The 11383-nt window shown below is 31.5% G+C and overlaps 1 protein-coding gene across 1 annotated transcript; it reads right to left on the reverse strand.

Annotated features, from left to right (window-relative positions):
• Positions 1-10154: 10154 nt before the first annotated feature.
• LOC119671090 (trypsin 3A1) lies at positions 10155-11063 on the reverse strand. Its single transcript, XM_038081602.1, has one exon. It carries the CDS (start codon positions 11024-11026, stop codon positions 10223-10225), a length of 804 nt encoding a protein of 267 aa, XP_037937530.1. The 5' UTR covers positions 11027-11063; the 3' UTR covers positions 10155-10222.
• Positions 11064-11383: the final 320 nt, after the last annotated feature.

Raw genomic sequence — 11383 nt, forward strand, 5'->3', positions numbered from 1 at the left:
GGAATTTTTTTTTTTTGGATGATGGGGGAAAAGTGGGATTTAATGTAAACAGTAGAGAATTTATTTGCTTAGGTTTATTTGAAAAATGCAATAAATTCTATATTTTTGTTAAAATTTTCATGCTGATTTATGCATTAATTTGAGTTCCTGAAGTGTTCAATTATCCTTGACAGGAAGTAATGTAATCCATTGTGTTTTTTTGCTGTTTACTAAATAAAAATTATTTGTTATATAAAATTAAAAATTGTCATTAGAAATATTTTATTTATTAAAAAAAATAATATTTAAAACTTGCTATAAGTTTAAATTGCTCTAATGTAATATATATTATATGAATATATGTTCTAACTTCTTGCTAAGCAGTTCCATATATATATTTTTTTAAATGAGAGATTAACAAAAGTTAAAGATATAGAAATAGAATTCACACACACACACACACACACACACACAAAGTAGATGCTAAAGTGGGATCAGAAGTAGAAGCAAAAGTGAAGCAAAAATAGCATCAAAAGTAGAAATAAACGTAGAAGCAAAAGTAGAATTAAAAGTGAAACAAAAATACAAGTAAAAGTAGAATTAAAAGTAGAAGTCAAAATAGAATCAAAAGTAGAATCAAAGGTAGAAGCAAAGTAGAAATAAAAGTAGAAGCAAAAGTGGAAGCAAAAGTGGAAGCAAAAATAGAAGCAAAGTATGAGCGAAAGTAGAAGTAAAAGTAGAAGCAAAAGTAGAAGCAAAAAGAGAAGCAAAAGTAGAGGCAGAAGTAGAATCAAAAGTAGAAGCAAAAGTAAAAGCAAAGGAACGAGGATCAAGTATTTTAGCTGTGGACTAACGTCTACTTATTCATTTATTTAAAACAAAGTTAATATGCGAAACAATATACTAATGGGATAAAAAAAAAGAACTGGAAACAGAAGTTTTTGACTAAAAGACTAAAATATTCTTGAACCTAACGTTGAAAGATGACGACTCCTCCATTAGGTAAAGGTAAACAAACCTGACAATTCTATGAACTTCTTTAACTTTGTGGGATGATAGTTGGGTCAAGTCGGTGAGAAAAGGTATCTCTAAGACTATAAATTTTTTCCTAGCTATGTATGAAACATGAAATGGAGCACAGTTTCCTCCAGATTCTCAGAGTCACAACCACACACATGAGATGGAGCACAGTTTCACTCACATTCTCAGAGCCATAACCACGAATAAATTCAATATAGTATAGACCTAGGATCATGGCATGCCTATCTATTATGCGGTGGCACGTCAGCACCGATACCGTAGTGTTGAGTATGTTACATCTTAGTTGAAATAGCTGAGTGATGCGTTTTCTGTTTTTTGTACAATTTAGACCAGATTAAATACTTCTTTGTATTGGAATTTTTTCTTTTTATCATAATGAACTTTGTATGAAGTAAATGTCTTCGTATCTTTTTATTTTCAAAACACGATTTATAATTTTATCTATTTTATATATTATATTTTTTTTTTGAAATATGATTTTATATACATATTTTTAAATAAAATTAAAAAAAGTTTTTAAGATAGCTTTTGATTAAATTAAATCGAAAGCTATCCGATTTTTTTCCGATTTCTTACAGTTCAGCCATATTTCGAATAATTTTTTGTTATAGACTAGATTTTTTGCAAATATGCATCAAGCAATTATAAATAGTGAAAATCTATGGATATCTAATATTTTACCTTTCAGATAGTCCATAAGGTAAAGAGTTATAAGAGAGGTATTAACGACGTTTTTTGAGAAACTGTTGCTTTAATTTTTCTATTAGATGACTGATGTGCATTAATACATATATTTTCAATTTTTTTTAAGTTGCAATTTAACGACAGAAGTGCAATTTTACTTAATAGAAACTATTATAATTTTTGCAGAGGATTCGAAGAGTAGTGAATTGAAGTAACAAATTTTTTTTTATTTTAAATTAATTCAATTTTTGGCTAACCATAACACTGTTTGGAGTATTGTCAAATACCCACTATCTGTTATTTACGATAAATTAAATACAAGAAATAGTTCCAAAACCACTGATAATGGGAATTGGGCAATACTCAAAACGGCTGTATGATGAGCCAATAATTTTATTAATTAAAATAATATAGAACAAAATTTTTGTTGTTGTAGTTCTCTACTTTTCGAAACCTCTCTACCAATTTTGTTTTATGCAATAATTATTAGTATTAATATTAATTAAGCTAATAACTGATATAATAGTTTAGCAGTTCACAATAATAAGACTTTATGGAAGTTTAATTGGTACTTAAAAAGTAAGAATTTTTTATCTTGATTTCGACATATACTATATATTAAATAGAGAGAAGCAGTTGTCGTAAGTTTATAATTTTCTTGGTGTTGTGGGACTGCAGATTTGTAGCGTGGTCTTAAACCTGATTGCGGTATTGTCTGAAGTCTGAGACAATACCACAGTGCCATAGTACCATAATTAAACTAGTTCTAATGTATATACAAATAAACTATATTAAGTATAGTTCATATGTATATAAAGTGTGAAGTATGTAAATATAAATACATTAATATACAAGCTATATAAGCAAAATCTGTGCAATTATATACAATACCACAGTTTTATTTAGATCATAATTATAACTTTTTTTTTATTTTTGTTAGCCACTTAAAGATGTAATATTTTGATACGTTCACCTGCAAATTTTTACATTTTTTTGTGTGAATGCAACTAATTGCATGGATCCAATTTTGTTTCTCCTTCTGTGATATTACAAGAAGTGAAGTCAACAAGCACTACTAAAATTTATAACAACAAAAAATATATATAAAAAATAAAAAAGTAAAAATACATGAAACAAGCGATTAAATTTGTTTTAAATGTTTTAAGGTGGCACTTGTAAAGTTTAATAAAAAACTCAATAAGTCTTATGCAATGGAATTTATGCTATGGATTAAATGTATCTGTATCTGTATCTGTATCTGCGCCTTGTAATTTTGTGGCAAATGCACATTATTGTTGCAACTAAATTTTTGTGGTACGAGTAGAAAAGCTGCTGCCAGCACCTTTGAACGCGCTTACACTTTATCACTGATGAAGTAATGGAAAAAAGTGTTAATAGCAACAGCGACGACGGCGGCTCAATCGAGTGCAAGAAACATGGTAAATCACACTTACTGACACTTCACAACTACTCCATGCGCCAGAGTACCCATGAAGCCATAGTACCCATGTACTCCATGTACCCATGTACTCCCATGTACTCCATGTAATGCTACTAAATGTAACAAACTAACAGTATTTAGCTATTTTTCCTAGCAGTGATTTCATTTAATATTGCAGTAAATACCATAAGTCTTTTGAGGTTTAATATGGGTACATTGTGGCCATTTGGTGGATTGCTTGGTACGAGTAGTGGCCTAAGTATGCGCGTCTGAAAAGTTCAATTGCGAGTTAATTCTGCAGAAGTAGAGAATTTTGACAAAAAAGCCAAGAAAGATGTACTGTGAAGTGCAGCGTGAGTTCCTTTAAATTCTTCAATAGTGAAGAGAATAGCAGAAATGTGCGCCGCTCGAACTTCACACACGATTTTCATGAATTACGAGAAAATTTCGTATTTGTAACTGCAAAAAATAAAGCAGCGATGAGAATGAAAGACACTTTAGTATGCTATCAGCGCATTAAAATCTCATTTTAAGATATTTTTCACTTTATAAATTTACTTTTATTTATTTAGATAAATTTTTTTTTTTGGTTTTTTGTTAACATTTTCTTTTGTATTTGACACTCGAACCGGAAGAGTTGTGCAGCGTTCTTCTTATTTTTTGCTACTACGAGTACGAGTTACTTGCAACCGTGGCAGCCACTATGTCGTATGCCTTAGTGTAGTGTCGTTACGTATGGATCTCTTGGGTGCTTTAAGACTGTCCGAAATATGGCGTAACGACTAGACTACAAGTAGTAAACGTGTTACGAAAGGAAAGTTTTTTCTTTGCCTTTTCGAACCTATAGTGCAGTTAATGGAAAATTGTCCTTGTTGTCGCTGACTTTACAGTAATTTTTGTTGTTGGTAGTTTTTCTTTAGCTTGTTTTTTGTTGTATTATATCACCAGGTGTGTTGTTGTGCTTGATTGGAGAGACAAAAAAAAATTTTTTCGGAATTTATGCAAGTATAACGTGGCTACTTGCTCTAAGTAACTTAAGTTCTTGCTTTTTCTTAGCTGCTGTATAGTGCTGTAACGTTAGCAACAGTTAGTAGCAAGTGTTGTTGGTGCTATTGTCATCATTGTCATAACTTTGATTCTAATCGTGTTAAGATATTGCAAAAGTACATTTTACATGCACAGATATTTCCTAGAAATTCTCTACAAATATTTTCAGCCGAATTTTTAGAATCTTTTTAAACTTTATTGTTCTTTGACAGGCACGAAAAATGATAAACCGAGTATATCGCTACCACTTTTGCACTATGCGACAAATGTCACACTTAAGAGACATTTATAGCGAGTCTATGGCATGTTACCGAAACACCGTTACGTACTTAAGGCCACCAAATTGCTGTTAAGTTGTAAAAGCAGCTTAGCTACGCTTATCTTTTGCTCGATCATTAACACTGATCATCAACAGAGATACACTTTCCAACACTGCTATTGCTACATTGCCACTGGTTGTATTAAGCCAGCGCGTCCGTACGCTAGCTTTGCAGAATTTAAATGGCACAATTTTGCTGCCATTTACAAACTCATTATCGGCACGTCAGTTGCTCCTGCGCTGAGCCAATCCAACCAAGTCCTACAACTGCAATGACAATTTTTTCCCCGTTCTTAGTGTAAGTAAATTTTGCACCACGACGATAATATCGAAGATTGCAAGTATCTTTACTGTTGGGTGGTCTGTTTGCGGACGTTTATTAACCTTTTTAATTTTGTTATTATTTGAATTTTTTTCTCTATTTTATTTTTAAACAAATATTGTAGTTTTTTCCCATTGTTATTTGAATTTTTATTGTTGTCTTTGTGTTTTTTTCTTTGTGATTTTTGTTAACTTTTTTAATGTTCCGCTGTAAATGCGCTTATCAACACTTAACATCGTTGGTACATTTCGTAGTTCATATCAATAATAATTTATCTTGTCACAATAAGTCACACCTTAAAAATATTTTTATTGTGTAGTTTTAATTTGTTTTTATTTTTTTTCCGCTCTGCTTTCCTCTCTACGCTGCACCGCTTGTGGCTGTGGTATTGTCTTCCTAAAACCATTGGTGGGTGTATTCAAATCACAAAAAAGTATCTAACAATTTGTGCATTATTTCATTTAATTCCATTTCTGACAAAAGCGATATTAAGGGGATTTAATTAAGTCGATCGATTAACCAAAAACATGTATGATTGACATGCGCCGGAGGCGTTCAGGCATTTTGGCTTGTAATTGAACTTTGGATGTTAATTTAAATGTTAATTTTTTAATAGGCAAACAGAGATCTAAGAGCGTTTTTGTACCGACTCTATTAACCAACCTTAAAAATATTTAAAGCTCCACTTTAACGCCCTTATCTGTCAAATTCTTTATTAATATTTTGTTCCATACCTCCATCATACTGAAGAAATTGTTTTGTTTTGTTATATTTACATTATTGGCACTTTAAATTCATGACTGTGTTATCCATACAAAATACATACAAAAATCTGCTAAAGTGGTTCAATAAGTCTAAAACCATGTTCACACTGTCTCATTTCGGCGGTTTTGCTCGTTGTAGCCATTAATGAGGATGATTTACCATACAAAGTGCTTTCATATAAATGAGGTAATTATTAATAAATCAGCTCAATTAAGCCAAAAAATGTCAAATACAACTATTAGGAATAAATTTCCAATAAGGGAAATTACAAAAATTTGAAATATGTCATATGTTTTATATATAAAATAAAAACAAACAATAGCTGAGCTGTATATAAAGACACGGAGGAAGTAAGTATTTAATAAAGTTTTTGTTTTTTTTAATTAAATAAATAATTAATATATAAAATGATTTCATGTATTATATAATTAAGTGAACTTCATAAAACTTTATAAAACTTCTATCAGCTGCATAAATGAACTCATTATAATGTGAACGGTAACTAATTAATATAAATGAGCAAGTACCTAAGGGAGACAATGTGAATGTACATTGTCTCAGTATAAACATAGTATAATAATACTCTTGTTTGTAAAACAGTCTTTCATAACTATTTAAAATGCTTGTTTTTGCATTTTCTATTAAATGATAAAGATGAAATTGTCTTAAATGATTAAATTGGTCTACCTCCATAGTTTGCTGCCAATGGAGAGATTCATTATTGATAAAGATAAAAGTATTAAAAATTGTTAAATAGTAGCCTGTATCCAAAATCTACAACCAATAGAGAAGTTTGACATTTAAAAATGATTTGATCAAATAATAAGATATTGTTATAGTGACAACAGAACTCATATTTCATAGATGTCATATATTTAAACCAAAGTTGATATAGATTTTTTAAATATAAATAAGAGAAACGGGAACGCTACTCTCTAAAGAACGATAAATGCCATAAGTTTTTTACAGATGGCTCAAAGTTAGATGAACATGTCGGAGGAGGAGTATATTGTCCTGAAATAGGTCTGAGTCAGAATTTCCGGCTAACAGATCACTGTAGCATTTTCCAAGCTGAAGTATCTGCTATAGGGGAAGTTTCGGATTGACTGAAACACAATGTTAGCTACGTTAATTTTATAAACATATTTATTGATAGTCACGCAGTTATAAAATCTTTTAACTCATCGTCCATAAACTCGAGGGAGGCACTGAATTGTCTTACATCGCACATGGTGATGGCTGAATACTTTAGCATACGTATTATTTTAGTTCCCTGACACAGGGACATCCAATGCAACTGTAAGGTAGATGAACTAGTAAGGCATGGTACGACTGCACAAATTCTTCTGGGAAAAGAAAGTGTGGGTATATCACTTCCTGTTTGCATCGAATAAATTTATGAGTACAGCGGATATTTAGAAGAAGGTGGTCAATAGTGACCACTGTATTAAAACCAAGCAATTTTGGTCAGAAATAAATAAGAGAAGAACAGGGGGACTAATCAAACTATCCCGAGTAAATCTATTTAAGATAGTGGGAATTATTACGGAACACTGTCCGTTAGGAGGGTATGCTGTGAGGCTCAATATGAGGGATTCTTTGCACTTTAGATATTGCATGGAGGTTGGCGAAGTGGAATCACCATAACGATTGTATTGGTTTGAAAAATGATAAATGTAGCTGAACTATAAGATAAAACTAATCAAGAAGTTAATTCAGAAATGATATGGGCAAAAGCAAAGTCAATACTGCAACAGGTATGCGATATATTCCTTTTTTATCAGAAGGTATAAATGAATAAACTTGACGGTTTTCCAACGCGAGAACACGCCACATATAATTGGCCATGTGAAAAGACCTGATTTTCTAGATCTATTCTACAAATCGACATTATTTGACCTTGTGACTTATTAATAGTCATGGCAAATGCCAAACGAATTGGAAATTGCAGACGTCTGAATGGAATGGGTGAGTCTGAAGGGATCATTGAGATTCGTGACAGGAGAACAGCTTCACCTTCAAATTTGCCATTCAAAATTGTAGCTTCAAGTACATTGCACATAATCTTTTTTATGACTAATCTTGTGCTATTGCATAGCTTAGGTGCATTTAAATTCCGCAGGATATTAAATAAGTGAGCCAATTTTTAAATCTGAAGTTATGTGGTGGCATTCTTGGTAAATCCAGCGAATTCAAAAATTCAACAGGATAGTTGAACGATGTATTTTAGAGACTTTAAACTTTTTAAACAAATCAAAGTAAGCATGAATAAATTTTAAATGTGTAATATAAATGTATATGAATACCAGAAAACTGTATAATAATTAAAAAAACATTATCCAGTGGGCCAAATTGTAAATCTAAACTATCCTTGAATCCACTTGAACATGCACAAAAAATTTCATCAAAATCGGTTAAACCGTTTAGGAGAACACACGTACAGAAGAATTATATATATAAAGATTATCAATTAGAAGCATTCAATTTATAATTCTCATTAAATTTGACACCTTTTAATATGAGACTAGTTTAACGTAAATTTTGTGTCTGAATTAAATATGTATTGGTGGTATATTCGTCGAATGAGTTATAAGTACAGATGATAAGTAGAACTGCCTTTAATATTTTATCAATATTTAATATAAAAAATATATCCCTAAACAACATTTTCTTTTATGAGTATTCAATTTATAATTCTCAATAATTTCAACTCCGTCTTACTATATATAAGTTATGTAGGTTTTAGTCAAAGTGAGTTTAATTTTAATATAATATATATATATGACATATTTAAGTACGTTTTTTGTACGGAGTACGTTCTCTCAAGGAAGCAGTATATTAATTTGCTTATGTGTATGTACAGATATCATTTTTGGTCATGTCTAGTGACTTTTTCTAAAGATAATTATGTATTCTAGCATTATGTTTCGATTGCGCTCACTATAAGTTCAGAATAAGAGTTATTATGTCAAATTAAAACCTTTGAGCATGACCAATTATTGTTAAACAAATTATGGAGAATATTGTACAATATTTTATACAGCTATATCATGAGCTTTGATGAAACATTGGTTCTATTATCTCTTAATTTTGTACAATTAGCTCTTATTTTAGTACTATTATCTCTTGTTTTTGTACTATTTTGTCTAATATTTGTACTATTATCCACGGTTGCCACTTGAAATTTTTTTTCTGTACCAAAATTGGTTTAAAAAGGTACCATTTCTGTAAAAAAAAGGTCCAAAATTTTTTTGGACCTTTTTGTTTTCTCGTTCTTTGTTTTTCATAGTGTTATAAATGAACAAAATATAAAATAGTGCAAAGTTGCATTTATAAAAAAAATTAATTGGAAATATCCACAATAAAGTTGGGTCGTCAAAAATGTACCATTTTTTGAAAGTGAGTACCAAACGAAAAAAAAAGTACCAATTTTGGTACTAAAGTACCATAAGTGGCAACCGTGCTATTATCTCTAATTTTTTACTATTACCTCTTATTTTTGTACTATTATATCTTATATTTGTACTATTAACTCTTATTTTTGTTACTATAATGTAATATATTTTGTTGAAGAACATCATAATATAAATTTATATATAAATTTACCAATTCGGATGTGGAACTATTGTTCTCGAAACCACTATAATTATAAATAGTGTAATATTTATTTATATATTATTATAATATTAATATTATATTATATTGTATTATAATATAAAATTATATAATATATTATAGCAAATACTACTACACGTTTTAGAAACAAGTTATGATAAATATTACCACCATAACTCTTCCTTAATTTGTTAATTTCATAAAAAAAAGTAAATTTCTAATATATATACTATATATATATAGTATATCATATTTTATTTTATATATATTTTAATTGCGTTTAAAAAAAAATAAACTAAATAAAAATCCCACGCCACATGAAGATCCTTCATTCCTAAGTTTGGTAATTGGTTGCATGGATGCCTTTGGGACCAAAATGTAAACTTGAAATATCTTAATTAGTGCAACAACCGGACAAAACCTAATGCTCCGTACCTTTACAAAAAAAAAACAAAATAAAAATTTTTTATTTATAAGCTCAAGGAGCAATAACAAATCCAGCAAAAAATAAACACCAGCAGCGACTATTTTCTGGTGCCAACCCACACAATAAGAGACCGTCCGAGTGGCATAGCAGACAGCAACGGTTGCACATGTCAAAATCGCACAATTCTCGGAACAGAAATGTAACTTCATACGTATTTGGTCATATTCAGTGGCTGCATTATAGAGATATCAAATTGTATTAGGCTTGAAGCATTTAAGAGTGCTCGAGGTGCACAGTCACGGACAAAAACGCAGTCCGCAAAACAGTCGCCGTTGTTCCATGCCTAATGTCCACTGTCACCTACAATCGCTTTTATTTGTGCATTCACTTGAATGCTGCTTCAAACTAATGCCGCTACATTTAGCAACTTACCACAGGTAAATACGTTTACCTTATAATTTATGTATCTTAACTGACTGAAATTAGTGAAGACAAAAATGAATACACAATATGCGTAATAAATACAATTTTCAATTTATTCACTAAACCTAAGCGACTACATTCGTTTGCTTCGAAGTTTTTTCACAGCGTTTCTTTGTAATTATCCCACAACGTATTGTCGAACCAAGTTCTTAGTGCGGATACGCGTGCATAAACTCCTGGCTTGTCGGGTAGTGCACATCCAACACCCCAGGAAACGATACCAATTAGTTTACCATTAGAAACCAGTGGGCCGCCAGAGTCCTTTTGGCAGGCATCCACACCACCCATCAAATAGCCAGCACATAACATGTAATCTGTTATTTTTGAGGCCATCAATCGATTACAGGCCGCCTGATTAACAATTGGTACCGTGGCATAGCGCAAGATTTCTGAGTCGTCACCATTGTTGCTGGTATAACCCCAACCGGCCACCATAGCGAGACTACCATCACGCAAAGTTTCTCCTGATTTCGCCAAAGGAATTGGTTGTATGGTATTGCCAAAATCGAATGGACTTGTTAAACGTACTAGACCTGCATCTTGATCCATTCTGCTAGATGTCCATGCTTTGTTGTAAAAAATTGCTGATACCGTCTTCATTACTCCCTCACTTGTTGAGCGCGTTTTTGCACCTGCGTGCACTTTGATCAGGCGCGCTGTGGTATGTGCTAGGCAGTGTGCAGCAGTGGCTACGGTGCGTGAATTTATGATAGCGCCCCCACAAAAGTGATATCCGTAGGTGACTAGCGATACGACATAAGGTATATTTATGTCATTCGCTGGTAAACCGCCAACGATGCGCACACTAGGCTTTGTGCTATTCAGTGAGGCTGCGTTGGCTTGCGTTAATATCGCAGATATGCCAAGGAGTGCAAGCAGCAAATTTCTTTGGAACGCGCACATTTCTCTGTCGTGAACTTTTTTAGTGGCAAGTCGTAGGTGTTCTGATCGGAAGACTACTTTTGCAATGCAACTTTTATAATTTGTGAACTTGACTATTGACAATGATAAAGTGTTTTGAACTGATAAGCGAAAAACAAAACATTGTTTTCTAATTAGAAATAAAAAAAGCAAACAAAAAGATAATGAAAAATTAAAAATTTCAAACTAGCGGAAGACTATTCTAAGATTTTTCTACGGGAAAGCACAGGGTTAAAATGAAACTATTACAAAATCTAATCTGTTATGTAAATTTAGTTCACCAGACTGATATTACATTATTTCCATAAATGATTGAATGGTTAAAAATTGAATTTGATT

This window comes from Teleopsis dalmanni, chromosome 1, assembly GCF_002237135.1.
Source record: "Teleopsis dalmanni isolate 2A chromosome 1, ASM223713v2, whole genome shotgun sequence".
Taxonomy (NCBI): domain Eukaryota; kingdom Metazoa; phylum Arthropoda; class Insecta; order Diptera; family Diopsidae; genus Teleopsis; species Teleopsis dalmanni.

Excerpts from the sequence above, each read along its gene's own strand:
- LOC119671090 (XM_038081602.1), bottom strand. The coding sequence starts at position 11,026 with ATGTGCGCGTTCCAAAGAAATTTGCTGCTTGCACTCCTTGGCATATCT.